Genomic DNA, 16,675 nt, shown 5'->3' on the forward strand with positions numbered 1-16,675 from the left:
TTTCAAACCCTGTGGCTTAAAAAAAAAAATGTGCCCAACTTCATTCCCTAGTTTCCATCTAAAAAATAAACTAATAAATAAATCTTTCTGCTTTGGTCAGACTAGCAAGTCAGCATGGTGAATTTTAAAAAAAGCAAAGTAAGATGAAACCAAAGAGAGAAGTTGTTTATTTTTATGTACTACTGAGAACAGTGTCGTCTTGTGGCAGTTCTCGTAGACTGTGTTGGTTTAACAAGCGTCCAACCCTTTTGTCTTGTTGTTTTTTGTCTTTCCTGCTCCCTGTCCCCTTGTTTCCCACAGGCTGTGCGTTTGTCACATTTTCTACAAGGGCAATGGCACAGAATGCAATCAAAGCCATGCATCAGTCTCAGACCATGGAGGTACTGTATCATCTGCCCTTTCTTTGTTTTCTTTGTGCAAATGATGGGGAATGGTAAAGCAATTCTCTCCTGTGTGGATTGTTCACATGACAATCACAGATTGAAACTTTCACCATCTTACTTTTGATTCTTTCATTCACCTTCCCTTTCTCCCTCCTTGCTCGCTCTCCTGCCCTCCCTTTTTCCCTCTCCCTTCCTGCCTCCCTCTCTCTCTGTGTCTCTTTCTCTCTCTCCATTTTTTTCTCCTATGACCTGAAATGCATTAGTAAAGCCTTCCGTTTGTTCTGCAGTTATTGTTTGAGCCTTTTATTTCAGCCACACAGGTCTTGCGATGTAAAGTGTTGATGCACTTTAAGCAAAGTGTGATTCTGGACCTAAAGGAGCAAATACATTCCCCACCCCAGGATTGGTATGGATTAAATAATAACAGCCCCACCCAAAGTGCTGCTTTCCTTGTGCTAAGTCACAAGGATCTCTTTGGTTTTGTTTCTGCTTTTGTTTTTGTTTTTTAATTTAGTGTCAAGTTGATCTAGTCAAACAGAGTTGTGGTTTTGCACCTCAAAAATGTTGGAACAAGTTACTATTCCTCCTGCTTACCAGTGAGGATGTTAATTTATGCATTTCCCCCTGAAAATTTTAAAATGAGCAGTAACAAACACAAAGGCTCAAATGTGATCTCTTCATGAGAGATGGTGGCTTAGGGGGCAGATAAGTCCCCTGGTGCAGATGTGCACCCAGAATACAGATAGATGGCTCTGTACTTTGAGTCTGTGATTTGGGTCATGGCCTTTCAAAGTTTTTGCACAAAGGCATTCTAAGAGTGATGTACTTACTTACTCTGTATTGTCTGATAGAATCATTTGGGAGTGCATGTTCTGCTGTATTGTGTATAATGTATCTTTGTGTATGAATGATCCTTTCTGGAGGTGGCCTTGTGGTGTTAAACTGTTTTCATATTTTTGGGAAAAAAAGACAGTTTCAATTTTAATGTGCTAAAAATTTCTTTATTAATTGTTTGGGCTTCTTTTTTCACTCCCGTTTTGGGGAGTTTTATTTTCTGTTTGTTATTTGCAATGCTGCCTCTCCCAAAGCATGCTGGGAGTCAAGTGATCGTTATGCGTTGTTTCGTGGGCAACTTTTTTGTAGTGAATCAAAAAGTGGGTGGAGGGGGGAAAGGAGTGTGCATGGCATTGTCACTAAGTGTTTACTGTATTTTTTTTTTCTGAGTTGTGATTCCAGCATTGCAAAGCCTATTGTCTTTTTTGAATGTTCATTTTGACTTTGATATTTAACATATCTTATATAATCAATGTGTTTTCCTTTCAGTGCAATGCATTTTTAAGACACTCCTACCCCCCACCTGAAGGCAAGCTCAGGTGGAAACGAGCCATGCTAAGAAATAATTAGCTGGATTTGAAATATCTAGAAATCCAGTCCCGTACATCATGTAGTTATGTATGTGCTAGCGTTCTGGTTTCCCCTTTCTTTTACCTTGGACTGTTCCATCATCAGTTTCCCATCCTTGTTCTAGCTATTTTTCGATTTGAAGACAGTGAATGTTACTAAGAAAACAAAAATTGAAAAGTCTTAACCTATATTTATCTTCCATGTGTTTCATTCTGAATTATTTTTAGCTTCTGTAATTCACTAATCTGGACCCAACTGAAATTCTTTCAAAACTGTGAGAACCAGTGCCACCCTTCCTTCAGAGTTCCCCTGTAACGCCGCAGAGAGTGCCGACAGAGGCCAGGTTCTCCTGTCTTACTGTAGCAGGCAGGCTCACAGAGCAGACAAGCGGGGAGCCCAGACCAAGAAAACATGAGGTTCTGAGCGTGGAAAATATTTGTTACAGGGCTTAGGGTATATATTTTTTAAAATTCTTGATCCTTTATTATTATTTCTCTATTGTTAAAAGCTCTGGTTTAACATATTTATTATAAGATCTGGACATCCACACTGAAAAGGGGACTCTATTCAGACAATTGTATTTCTTGTTCCATTAAAAAAAATGTTTAAGTAGAACATTGCATATAATGCAATCCCACTGTAATCGTATCACTGAACTAGCTTGTTTTTCTATTTAACTACATTATTTTCAGGACTCTGATACACATCTCTAACCAAGATGTTTTATCTAACCCAAAATTTTATGAATCTTAAGATCTTAAAAACCATTGATTTTATATTGTACTGCCCATCTCTCCACCTTTCCCTACATCCCTCTTTTTCCCCCTCCTTCATAGGATAGTCATTTTTAAGGCATAACCTTTAGCCAAATTTTTTTTTTGCTTTCATAGCACTTTTTAGTACTTAAGAAGTGAAAGAATAAAGGTACTGTTGAGAGGGGATGCTGCAATGTGTAATGAAACAAATGTTACACAACAGTAACACCCCTTTCCATGCAAAACCCATTCTCTGTGTGATTTCTAGATTCAGGATATTTTGCTGTCTTTACAAAGTGACAAAATGTTGAAGAATGGAGGTGATAAATAATTAATTATGGAATTTTTTTCAATGGAAATATTATTTTTATGCTGTTGACTGACATTTAAATTTTATACAGTATTTCTGCCTACCAGACCTGGAGACTGCTAGGCTGGAAGTTCACGGGCTTGGTCCTCTCATTTTTCTCACTTAAAAAAAGATAGATAGATAGATAGATAGATAGATAGATAGATAGATAGATAGATAGATAGATATGAAAGAGAGAGAGGGAATTCAAGACTACTGCCCCAGAAACTGCACAAGATGATGGGGGCAGGGCAGACATACAAGTTTGTTTCGTTGAAGAAAGAAAAATGACCCAAAGGGCCTAGAAGAGAAAAGCTCAATTAAATAAGGATATAACAGTTCTGAGAAGAGAGAGAGAGAGAGAGGTCTATTATCATGCTGAGTTTCAATAAAAGTTTTTATTTAATCACTTGGGTCGAATTACTTCTTTTTACCTCAGCAAAATTTAGCAGCTTTAATTGTGGTGAAATGTGTAGGCAAGCCATACTGAGGAAGGAGAAAAGGCTGGAGAGGGAGGCGGGTTTCTGCTGAGTGCTTCAAGCAGCAAGTGTTTCAAAGGTGCTTTGCAAAGGAGAGCTTCCTGCTTGAGTTGGAAGGCTGTTATTTTCCCAGATGATTTTATCTGCTTCAAAAACGAATTCAGCCTGTTATATGACCCCGGCCATTTCCTTGTTACTACCCCTACTCTTTGCCTTTTAAAGGAAATTGAAACTGGGAAAAGCTGCGAGAATGAGAAGATTCAGGGAGTTAGGGAAATTTAGGGAAAGAAGCTCCATGGAGTCCTCCTGCTGCCACTTAGGATGTATCTCCTTTCAGTTAGATGGTGCTTCTGTTGGGCTTCTTTTGCTTTTGTTACTGTTTTGGGGTTTGGGGGCTTGGTTGGTTGGTTTACAATGGGGATTTCAGATAGAATGGATACAAGAAGGGAAAAGAAACGTCTTTCTGAAAAGACATGTACAGATACTTTGGCGAGTGCCTATGTTTTCTGAATGTCTCCTTTCACATACACTTCCTAAAATGAAAACCACTTCTCCCTATTATTGCCAGTTTGATGTGGTACCCACAACTCCAGTATTAAAAAAAACATGCAAATAAAAATGAGAAAATAAAGAAATAAATGAGAGATATTGTTTCCACTACCATTGCATTTTCCTCCTTCTGTTATCTTCTGATTGTGTTAAGTCCATCTCTAAGGCAAGTAAACCAGAAAGCTTAATTCAAGAACATGGGTAAAGTGTGTTGTTGTGGAGGAGGTCCTGGAAGGTTGAAGGAGCCCACATGAAGACAGAAGGAGAGGCAGTTGAATCATTAAAACAAGGAAAGCCCAAATCCCCCAGAGAAGCCAATGATAATTCCTGGAATTTTCTATCAGTGCTACCCGTTCAGAGGAGGAGTATCAAACCATTTATAAGTGTTTCCAGTGTGCTCCAAGGTAGTCTGAGAGAGGGCCAGTGCTGACTGAGTGCCCTGAGAGGAGTCAACCATGCTGTAACTTCCTCTTCACTTTCCAATGTGTCTGACCACAGGGCTGCTCTTCACCTATCGTGGTGAAGTTTGCTGACACTCAGAAGGACAAAGAGCAAAGGCGTCTGCAACAGCAGCTTGCGCAACAGATGCAACAGCTCAACACTGCCACCTGGGGGAACCTGACGGGTCTGGGCGGACTCACTCCGCAGTACCTGGCGGTAAGTACAGAAGTTAGTGTGCGAGAAGCAGCCCACTGCACTCTTGAAACCTACTTTCTCCCTAAGTGTGCTAAGGAATTCATTGTCAGTAGGTTTTGAGCCTCAGAAAATAATTGAGATTAGCATTAATGCAGGATAGTTTTCTGAGCTGCATTGATTAGCTTAAGAACATAACTCATGTGATTCTTGCCTGGTGACATCTGGACAGAAGTCCCACCGGTGATTCAAAGGCTCAGCCTTTGACAGATAAGATGCAACATGCTTACTAGGTGATTGTTTAACAGTTATCTGAGGCAGCTCTGTGAAGAACCCACTACGGGTGATTAATAGGATATAATTAAGATCTCTTGCAACCAGGGTTTTTATCATTTTGGATTTTCCCAGTGGAACTGTATTGACAGTATATTACTTTACTTATCTGAAACAAACAAAAAAAAGTCAGGCTCAACAGACCTTTTTCTTTCATCTGTTACATTTCATGGTTTCTGAACTTTTATTCTTTTTTCCTTTCTGCTCTCCATTTTGTTTTTATCAGTGTCTTTATTGAAATCCTGTGACCAGAATTGGAAGTAACTTGCCTAGTAAGAATGAGCAGGACAAAGTGAGAGCTAGCTCACTGTAACTTGAAAGGGGCATTTGTGGTAATCATGTGACATGGGAACTAGAAGGCAGTGAAGAATCTTCCATTTTTATTTTCTATTTGAGACACTGCTCCTGTTTTTCTGCTTTGTCATCTAAGTTCTGAACTTCTCATTTATTCATTTAATTTTCGTTTTGTGAATTTGGGCCTTTTACTCCAGCCCCAAAGAGAAAAAGCATGCATATTCAGACACTACCGTAGTGTCCTGATTCTATCACTGTGCGTGTTTATTCTCCCTCGTAGGGTGGTATCATCCGTTAGCTATACTTGGTAGCAGAAACTATACACCGTATGGTTGTGTAAAGAGTTCTCCCTATCTCCTTGAAAGGTGAGCTTACCCTGATGGTTAACATGAGGAAGGGGAGGTTGAAAGAGGCTACTTAACCTCATCCCAGATCCCACAGTTAGTGGTCAATGGGATTTCAGCTCCACATGTCCTTTCTGTCTTGCAAGGTTGTTTCTGTGATGGCCCTGTGGGTACAGCTCAGATTACATTCGTCTTTTTATCCCTCCCATCCCAGTGCCCAGTGGGGTCTGCTAGGATATGGCTATTTGGCACACCACTGATTGTAAGAAGCATACTTTTCCTATTTTTATCTGAGTTGTTAATATCTGATTGTTGACCAAGTTCACTCCCACCTTCCAGCTATTTCTACATCTTTTATTATTATTATTATTATTATTATTATTATTATTATTATTATTATTATTATTTCACTTCATTTTATGAGACAGTTTCATAGGTTCTGTGATTCCCCAAACCCCTCCCCATACCCTACCCCCATGGTGGATTTCCCCACCTTGTTGCAGTATTACAGTTCAAATCCAGTCATGATTCTTTCATTGCAAGCATGTACCAAGCACAGAGTCCAGCATCTTATTGTCCAGATCAATTCAACAGTTTCTTGAGGAGACTATCTCTGGTCTGAAAGCAGAGCTGGCAGAATACATCCCATCCAATTAAAAGCTACAACATAACATCAACAACAATTTACAGCATTATGGAGTTAATTGACATGGTATTGAGTGACTGACATGTAAGAAAATGCAAGTTCTTAACCACATCCTGTGACTACTTCATTGACATTTCAATTTTACGTTATACACAACTGGCTGCTATAGACCTTAAAATGGCTATAGAATACTATTCAGCTGTCTTGTGTCTATTTTCATTTTTATATTTAGCAGTTTATAGTACTGAAGCATAATTTTTACTGAACTTGGCAAATTTTAGGATAGTCCAAACTGGCTTATAACTCTTAACAAGACATATGTCAACAATTGAGGCACAGAACAGTTTTAGGACGGGTGTGCAGAGATATCTTCAATACCTTAGTGAGGAGTAACTAATCTTTGTGTCCTACTTAGTAAGGTATATGTGAGTCTAAGCAGACCATTTCCTGTCTGGTTCTAAGCTTTCCTTATTGGTCTCTGTCTAATCTAATTTGGGGGGGGGGGGTCCGTAGTGATCCTGATGGTCATTACAAGAGAGGGTAGGGATCCAAAGTTGGAACTAAGTAAGGACCAGAGTGTAAGCTTCCCTCCCAAGTCCCAAAGGAAGTGTACTGATCTTCTGTTTCTGAGGACAGCTCAGGGCTCCTGACTATTGTTCCGATGGCATTAGATCCCGTGAGGAGGGATCTGGGCAGCTTCCATCTCCCATGTGGGAAATTCAGAGTTCTCGGCCTACAAGGGCAATCCAATTCCCTGTGGTCTCCTTGGCAGTTGGGATATAGCCCTTGGTGCCCATACTGATAGTCCTTGGTGAGGATCCAGGAGTCTCCAGGGTTGGAATACAAGCCTCTTCCTGCCCGCCTTCTCCACTCTGGGGTCGCCCCACTGCTCTGTGCATATGACCTCCTGTTAAGAGGTTGTCAAGATCACTCTTGATTCCCCCTGTATGTCTTTATAGTTTTGCTAATGTCTAATGCTGATTCGAGTCTATAATCTATAAGTTACCTGTTGTATTCTTGATAGGTTATACTTAATGTCTTCCTCACACAGTCTAAGGAGGTGGAAGATTTCTCTGCTTTCCTGCCCCATTACGGAATAACATAGGGTATTAAAAGTATATTAGGTTTTACAATTCTTTGATGTAGATCATAAACAGTCTGACTCACATTGATTGTTGGTTCATTGATTACATCACAATATCTTATTGCATGTGATACAGGCTGTTTGAGGTTGAAATAATATTACAATTTACAGGAACTATTTTCTGGATTGACATCATTTCATCTTAAATTAAGGCAAACATGTGGTATCTAACCTTTTAGAATTGGTTCATTTCCCTTAGCTTAATGTTGTCCAGTTGGGCCCATTTGGCCACAAAAAACTGCATTTCATTTTTTTTAATAGCTGAGTAGTAGTCCATGGAGTAGATGAATTATAGTTTTCTTATCCAGTCTTCTGTTGATGGGCATTTCGGTTGCTTCCAAGTTTTTGCAATTATTGATTGTGCTGCTATGAACATAGGGGTGCATGTTGGTTTCTCGTGTAACAGGTGTTTTGGATATATTCCTAGAAGTAAAATTGTTGGATCATATGGTATGCAGATTTTCAGTTGTTTGAGTGTTCTTCATACTGATTTCCATAGAGGCTGTACAAGCCTGCAGCCCCACCAGCAGTGGAGTAGGGTTCCCTTTTTCCTATATCCTCACCAGCAGGTGTTGTTGGTGGGTTTTTTGTATGTGAGCCATTCTTACTGGTGTTAGGTGGTACCTCATTGATGTCTTAATTTGGATTTCTCTTATTGCCAGGGAACTTGAGCATTTTTTCATATGTTTGTTTGCCATTTGGGTTTGTTCCTTTGTGAAATGTCTGCCCATTTCCCATTCCCATTTCTTGAGTGGTTTGTTTGTTTTAGTGTTTTGGTTCTTCTGGAGATCTTTGTATATTCTGGAAATTAGCCCCCTATCACCTATGTAGTGTACAAAGATCTTCTCCCATTCTGTGGGTTGCTTTTTTACTTTGTTGATTGTTTGCTTTGTTGTACAGAAGCTTCTTAGTTTAATGTAGTCCCATTTGTTTATTTTGGTCTTGATTGCTATTGCTATTGCTTTTGCTGTTTGTTTGTTTTTAAGGAAGTCAGGGCCTACACCTAAATCTCGCAGGGTGTTTCCAACATTTTCTTCCAAAAGTTTGAAGGTTTCTGGATGTAGGTTTAAGTCTTTTATCCACTTAGATTTGATTTTAGTTTATGGTAAAAGATGTGGGACTATCTTCTTGTTTTTGCAGGCTATTAACCAGTTGTCCCAACAGCATTTATTGAAGAAACCTTCCCAGTTGCCTGGATTGTTGTGTTTTTGTTTTTTTGTGTGTGTGTGTGTGTGTGTGTGTGTGTGTGTGTGTGTGTGTGTGTGTGTGTGTGTGTGAACGATCATTTGGCTGTATCTGCATGGGTTCCCTACTGTTGCTTCTGTTCTGCTCCATTGATCCTCTATCTTTGTGCCAGTACCAGGCTGTTTTGATAACCACCACCCTATAGTATGTCCAGAAGTCCAGAATTGTGATTCCCCCTGTTAACTTCCTAATCTTCAGGGTGGTTCTAGCTATTCATGGTTTTTTGTATTTCCAGATGAACTGTTGTATCATTTTTTCCAGTTCTATGAAGAATATTTTAGGTAGTTTGATGGTGATTGCATTGAATGTATGTGTTGTTTTTGGTAGTATGGACATTTTAATGATATTGATTTTACCTATCCAGGAGCATGGTATGTTTCTCCATCTTTTGAGGTCTTCCTCAATTTCTTTTTTAAGTATTTCATAGTTTTCTTCAAAGAGGTCTCCTACATTTTTGGTTAGGTTTATTCCTAGATACTTCATACTTTTCTCTGTTATTTTGAATGGTACCTTGCTGGTTAGATCTTTTTCCATCTTGGGGCTGTTTGCATACACTATGGCTGTTGATTTTTGTTCATTTATTTTGTACCCTGCCACTCTACCAAACTCTTGTATAAGTTCTAGCAGTCTCTGTATTGAGTCTCTTGGTTCTTCTATGGAAAGGATCATGTCATCTGCGAATAGTGAAAGGTTGACTTCTTCATTTCCCATTTGAATTCTTTTGATTTCTTTTTCTTGTCCTATGGCCTCTGCAAGTACCTCCAGGACTATGTCTCCCCTTAAGTCCATCAGTAATTGCTTCATGTAGCTGGGTGCATTGGTGTTTGGCATGTAGATGTTTATATTGGTAGTCACTTCCTGATGGATCATTCCTTTCAATAAAATAAAAACTTCCAGTTCGGAGATCCTGGCTTCTGCTGTATTAATTCTGGTGGATAAGCTCCCAACTTTGTACTGCAAGTCAAGGATCTCATTTTTGACTAATTTCCTTTCTGTGATCTGTGATTTTTTTTTAATTCCTTGAGCTCCTCCAATCGTTTTTCATTGTCTCTGAAGAATTTTATAATTATTTTTCTGAATTCCGTGTCTGATAGTCAATTTCTTCATCTTTCATCTCTGCGATTGACCAGGACTTTTGGTGACCCTTTGGGGTGGCACTGGCTCCTTGCTCTGACTCATTTCTTTTCCTGTGACCTCGCCCCGTGTCTTTGTGTTTTCTGGTATTAGCCTCTGCTGCGTTGTTGGGGTACTTGACATGTACTGCTCACTTCTGTGTAAGTACCGCATACTAGCCAATTGTGCCACTGGAGTTCTTCTACTTCTTACTTCTAACCCTTGACCTCTGCTGACACCTTGTGGGTGACCCGAGTTATTGCTGACCCTTGAATTTTTTTTTTCTTCTTCCTAGTGTGCTTGCTTCCCCTCCCCTTTTTTCACTCCCACAACTCTGTGATCTTGTAGACACCTCAAACTAGGGCGATATTATCTGTAGACATGAGGTCTCCCTTATGTGAAGTTTTCATGGCCCTGAGATTGGCGCAGCCCAGTGCAGGATGGTTCCAAGTCCCAGGTTCACCCAGTCTCTGGTTCTGTGCCTAGGTGCCCTCTCCTCTGGCCCGACAGCCTGGTTCCAAGCCTGCTGCATATTGTTCAGTTCAGGCACCCTTCACCGTGTTTTGTTCCCGAGATCCGCCTTGCCCTTCACCCCCTGCTAAGGAGAGGCTCTTCCTTGTGTTAGTGACTCACCAAAGTTCACTCTCTAAATTTTGCTCACCAAATCTCGCTTGAGTCTCCGCATCCCAGGGCACCCTCCTTCACCCTTTCAGGTTGCAGCTCAGTCTTTCGTGTCTATTTCACTGCTACTGCCAACTTTCTCAGTCCTGGCGGCACTGGGGAATTTCCCACAGTGGCCCCCACGATTCTCTTCCTCTTGCGCTCACTTCTGTCTGCTCCGTCCCTAACTTTCCAGGCCCCCGGTCACATTGGTCTACCTCCGTTGGCTATCTTGACTCCACCCCTCCTATTTCTACATCTTATCCACAAGGATCTCATGAGCGATTCTGTCAGATGTTCTGTTAAAAAGACATGCTCTGTCATGTCATTTTTCTGACCTATCATCTATAAGCTTCCTTTAAAAAATAATACATTTGGTTTAATGATTGTTTTTCACAAGCTTGAGTTGTTCAAGTATTAACAGTCCATCTGTTTTATTGTGCTTTTCAGAGTTTTATCTAAATATGACATCTGACTTACCTTTTCCTAGTTCCTATGAGTCCAGGTTCCCATTCAGCCATTTTTGAAAAACAAGACCTGTGCGCCCAGCCTCACTCAGTCATGTAGCACATCTCCTAAGGTTCAAAACTCACAGAAATGACTGGCACATGCTCTGTGACAGCATCTGCAAATTATTTCCAGACCTGAAAGAAGATTAATCTGAGCCTCAATTATAAGAACATATTTTGGGGCCCGGCGCGGTGGCGCAAGTGGTTAAAGGTCCTCGCCTTGCACCCCCGGGATCCCATATGGGCGCCGGTTCTAATCCCGGCAGCCCCGCTTCCCTTCCAGCTCCCTGCCTGTGGCCTGGGAAGGCAGTCGAGGACAGCCCAAAGCTTTGGGAACCTGCACCCGCGTGGGAGACCCGGAAGAGGCTCCTGGCTTCGGATCGGCATAGTATCGGCCCGTTGCGCTCACTTGGGGAGTGAATCATCGGACGGAAGATCTTCCTCTCTGTCTCTCCTCTGTATATCCGCCTTTCCAATGAAAAAATAATAAAAATAAATCTTTAAAAAAAAAAAAAAAAAAAAAGAACATATTTTGATAAGCACTTACTGTGTTTTTTTTTCCTGTCGGGGGCTTTGATTCTTGTGTAGCAGTGCTTGTTCAGACCCTATTAATTGAAACTGCTTTCCTCTGACATGGGTCTGGCTCCCGAGGCAGTCTCTATCTCTTTGTTGACTGACATATTTTACCCTGGCTCTCTCTTGGAAATAGGCCAGGTTTAATGGTATGCCAGGTATTTCCTCTTAGCTGAATAGGTGTTACTAGTTCCACAAAATACCCTCGAAACTAATTTAATTTTACTTTAATTCTTTTTTTGAAAAAAAGGTTTATTTTTTATTGGAAAGTCAGATTTACAGAGAGGAGAGACAGAAAGATTTTCCATCCACTGGCTCACTCCCCATGTGGCTGAGCTGATCCAGAGCCAGGAGCTTCTTCCAGGTTTCCCATGCAGGCACAAGGCCCCAAGACTTTGGACCATTCTCCACTGCTTTCCCAGGGGCCATAAGCAGGGATCTGGATGGGAAGTAGAGAAGCCAGAACACAGCCGGCACCCATATGCAAGGCAGGATGTAGCCACTGAGCCATCATGCTAGGCCCTGCTTTAATTCTTTAAAAATCTAATATAAGGAGGGGAGTTGAGGAACAGAAGCATTAAAGAATGAAAAACTCAATTAAACCTAAGATATTTCTACGTTAAAATAGGTGATCCCTCCCTTCCCTCATTCACGTATTTCTTTGTGTGTTTGCGTGTGTGTCTGTGTGAGAGAGAGAGAGAGAAATTGATATATAGCAAGGACTGAGTGAACACTGCAGATGCTTTTCTGGTTTTCACACCCATAAGTCCAACAATATCATTGTGCTCAAAACAGGTTTGAGTACTGACATCCCACTCTGCTTGGTACTCTCGTGTCAGTTGATACGAGTCCGTTTGGAGTCATCTCTGATTGTAGAGCTTTTCTGATAGATCAGAGAGACCTGCACTTGACGAGAGGAACAAGCAGCGTTCCATGTTCTGTTCCATATAGCTACACAGACATTCTGAAAGCTCTTTTAAGATAGTGAATCCATCCTGCGCCTCCCCATCATGGTACTTCAACAGTGCTTCTGTAACAGATTGACAAAATTGTGCTTTCTTGTCTTCACATTTGAACGTTGGCAATAACTGCATGTTTGTACCACATCCAAACTGTATCTGTGTTGACCTATTTTACCAAATTGAGAATCAATCCAGTCAGACACTTAGGATAGCTGTTACATTAACCTACAGTTCAAATCCTTTGGACAAGCATGGGAACCCTTCAGAGCAGGAGCCGTATGTCTTTGCCAGTGGCACCCGCGGATTCTGAGGCAAGAAAACGTGCTTTTTGAAAGCTCTACAGAGAAATGCAGAAATATGTCTTCGCTTTTTTAAAAGAGTCTGTAGTGAGGCATAGTTTCAAATGGGCCTTCTCTGCATTGGTCGACTTCTTTACCAAGGAAGACGCTCAAGAAAATGCCTGTTTACCTGGTCATACAGTGACACTATAACGGCACAGTGTCCAGTGTTATGGTGACGATCTTATTTTAGCCTAAAAGAGTCACGGAGTCCATGTGCTTCTAATGAGGAATTAAGGAAACTGAACTGTGCAGGAAAGAAAGAGGGAGGGAATGTACCTTGATTGACAGAGATGAGTTAGGGCAATGAGTAGACTACAGAGAGATACAATTAGTCATGCTATGTTAGTTTCAATAGGTTTAACACCTGGTTGTTTAAAAGAATAAATTGATTGTTTGAAGGCAGCAGTGTTAGTTTCCCCAGTGTCTGTGTTTCTTATTAAAGATTAGGCATTAATATGGATTTTCACTCCCAACTCTGGGGACTGTCAGTCCATCAATAGGCAATAGCAACCGACTGTATACATGTCAAGGAAACTGGAGCTACTTACTCTTCGGTGGGCATTGTCTGATTTTTGCACCTCTTCTTTCCCTTGCAGCTTCTGCAGCAGGCCACCTCCTCCAGCAACCTGGGTGCATTCAGTGGCATTCAGCAAATGGCTGGTAAGTTGTGATGCGTGTCTGTCTTTTGGATCGTGTCCTGGTCTGAATTCTGGATTGGTTCAGAATGGAAAGAAAAGTGGCGGGAGTTGGGGGATAAGAACTATTTTCCTGATTTTGGTTGTTAAAATTAGCACCTGCCACTTTGGAGAAGTTCTGCCATCTCTCGCATTTCCTGCATACCATCATTGGGCGTTGACAGTAATGCTACATCTCAAGGGGGTTGATATTTTTGTTTTTGTTTTCATTTATCCAAAGAAGTTTTTTTTCCCCTTATTTGTTCACTGACTCATAGGTCATATGGTAGCATCCTTTGGTTCAAGGTTTTTGATTTTCTTTCTCATTTCTTCAGCAACACATTGATCATACAATAGCATGTAATTTAACTTCATGTTGTTATAAATTTCTTATTTTTCTTCCTGTTGTATATTTGTTTTATGGTTTCTCATTTAAGAGGATGTGTGGTAACTGTGTAATAAACAGATGTGAAGACACAATTTTCATCTGTACTTCCAGATCAAAGATAGACTTCCAATGAAGCTATTAAATATACCTTGACAATAGGATACTGGATTCTCTGCCATTGTCCATACCTACAATGTCAGGATATGCTGAAATAGCAGAATGACGGACCTATTACTGTTTGTGAAACACTATAATATTTTAATGATATAGGGGAAATCCGTGAAGGGAGGGTAGGTTTGGGGAAGCGGAAAGGAAATCCCAGAGCCTATGGAACTGTATCATAAAATAATAAAATTAATACATTTAATATAAAAATGACAGTTATAAGAGGAAGGAGCTGAGAATTTCTGCATAGTATACTCTCCAGCTGTGTGCTATTTTCTTAAATGGTTTTGATTGCTGGGGTATTCCGAACAAGATTCCTATATCTGAAGCAATGAAAATGATTGACATCCCTCTAAAATTTTAATAATACGGAGTCAATAAAAATGTTCTGACCTCCATAATGAAAGCCAAGACTGCAGGCCTTTCTTTGATACAGTTTGCAGTCCCTTGATAACGACAGACAATTAACATGGTGCCTTTTTTTTACTGTAGTAACTCAGTTGACAGAATTGTGCATCCGAAGCTTTTACGTGGAAGTATAATCTTTGTTCTCTAGAAAATCAAAGTGTAACTGCATTTGAAAGCCTGCTCATTGAAGGATTCTTTTGTATAATGAGCTGTGCCAGTCGTAACTGAGGTGCAGTGATTAGCGAAAGGTCATTCCTACTGTGCCACCTTCCATGCTGATATCCTGACTTAACACTGAGCCAGGGAAGGCAGTATGTGCAATAAATCAGAACACAGGTGCCCATTAACCTGCCGCGAGAAGCAGTTAGAACACTTTTTGCTTGTTTGATTCCAGAAGGGGAGAGAGAGAAGGCAAAGAACAGGTTTTTGGCATATTCGAATCAAGCAGAGTCTGCTTTAATCAAGGACACCCTGAATCAATGAAACGAATCTGAGCATGCAAAATAAAAACCAAATATCTTTATCTGTTACTATGAAAACTTTCCTGCACTTATTTTTTTTCAAACACACGTTCATGTTTTTTCTTGTTTCACTTTGAATGACTCTGGAAAGATCTTCAAGAGTTTGCTCCCTATGTGTGTTTTTTGATGGGCAGTCCAGCCTTTCACTGTGGCCCACAGGCTAATGGTGGCCCTGTGTGGTGGTGTGCATTGGTCTGTAATAAAAAATACTGCTGACTTATGTTCTGAACATTAGGTCCATTGGCATTTCCAGCATCTTCTGTTGCAATAGAACTTCTGAATTATTAGGAAAATATATATATCTTGAAATAATATAGTTAAATCATTGCAGTATTTATGAATTAAGCTTTCATGAGGAAATTAAGAATTAAGAATCATGTTGAATGGTTGATTTCTTTTTTCATTTTGAGAAGGCATAAGTAAAATATTCAGAATTCTCTGTGATTTAGAAGAGGGGGGAAAAAAGACCTCCCAATTGCAAGCTCTAAAATAAATGTCCTATTTGTCACATCTCTAGCTTTTGGAAGGTTCTCTTTCTTCTAATAATATGGCCCCACTTACATGCAAAATTAGGGACTTTCCTTGGAGGAAGCACCCAGCTCCCCACCCCCACCCGTGGCTCTCTGACTCCCCCTGCAGTTGACTGGATCCTTAGGCTAATGCTGAGCCCGTCTTCCTGGGTGGACAAAATGCTCTGTCATTTTTCATTAGGATACTTGTGCCTTTGCTATACCAGCTGTGGGTCAGGATGTTGGCATTTGGGTGCTCTGTGTGCCCCTTTGAAATCTCAAGGTACCCGTGAATCACCTTCCAAAGTGCATGCAGCGATCTTAAAAGCATCTGTAAATGCTCTGCGTATTCTAAAATAACCACTTCTTGAAACTCAAGCATATTAAATTCAATGTGCTGTCTGTCTAGGCTGTGAAATCAAAAGCTATACAGTCTGCTGTCGACCGTATCTTGACTAGTTAGAGTATTCAAGATGTAGATGTCACAGTTTTGTCTTCTGGACAGTTTCTATGAAGAAGGATAATCAAGTCCTTCTGTTGCTAAATATTTGAAAGACTAAAGCTTCAGAGTATTATTTACTCAATAAAGTTATATGATTGCTCTTGCTCTGTCCCAAAAGTGTGATCCAATGTTTGCCCTGCACATTAGTCTGTATTAGTATCATGATGTGATTGTGGTGAATGACTTCTTAGAAGCAGCTTTCTCAGGTCCCCCAGTTGTGAGAAGAATTCTCCTCTTCTGTGGCCACATAAATCCCTTTCCTTCCTTCTATCCATCCATCTATCTATCTATCCATCTATCCTTTCTTCATTATTCTCTTCATTATTCCCTCTCTGACTAATCTGGATTTAATCTTATGCTCTAGTCCACACTCAGTCTCAAGAGTGCATGGACTCACAGCTCATGGACTTAGCTCTTAGTCCTGTGAAAGTGCTCATAACCATTTTTGAGTGAATGAGTGAATAACTACATTTTGATAGACATAGGTATAGATTTCAGATATGCTGTCAATATCACTTACATGTCCAGGTTTTAATTAAGAAATTTGGCTTTATCTTTATTGTAAGCCAATATGTGTGTGTGTGTGTGTGTGTGTGTGTGTGTGTGTGTGTAGGAGCTAATGTCACTTTTTTCAGGAACAAGTTGTTGAGGGTGTGTGAAAATAGTTTGGACACAACAAAATCTGTTACAGAGCACCTGGCAGGTGATCGAGGCAGCAGAAGTCATGCAGCAGTAGGATTGAAAGGACCGAGAGATCCCACAGCCCTACTTGATGTCAAAGTGTGTTAAGTG

At 40.5% G+C, this 16,675-nt stretch overlaps 1 protein-coding gene across 19 annotated transcripts in view; it reads left to right on the top strand.

The window, feature by feature from the left end:
* The window catches only part of CELF2 (CUGBP Elav-like family member 2), a 353,199-nt gene that overhangs the window by 276,945 nt on the left and 59,579 nt on the right, over nucleotides 1–16,675 (top strand). For 17 of the 19 annotated variants that reach the window (XM_040968109.1, XM_040968110.1, XM_040968111.1 and 14 more), the window contains 3 exons: nucleotides 301–380; nucleotides 4,418–4,576; nucleotides 13,313–13,376. In XM_040968109.1, coding sequence (XP_040824043.1) covers nucleotides 301–380; nucleotides 4,418–4,576; nucleotides 13,313–13,376 — 303 coding nt within the window. Of the gene's footprint in view, nucleotides 1–300; nucleotides 381–4,417; nucleotides 4,589–13,312; nucleotides 13,377–16,675 lie in introns of all 19 variants that reach the window. The other 2 variants (XM_040968126.1, XM_040968118.1) reach the window with 2 other exon arrangements.

This window comes from Ochotona curzoniae, unplaced genomic scaffold (genome assembly GCF_017591425.1).
Source record: "Ochotona curzoniae isolate NIBS_2020 unplaced genomic scaffold, NIBS_Ocur_1.0 scaffold_4683, whole genome shotgun sequence".
NCBI classification, from domain to species: domain Eukaryota; kingdom Metazoa; phylum Chordata; class Mammalia; order Lagomorpha; family Ochotonidae; genus Ochotona; species Ochotona curzoniae.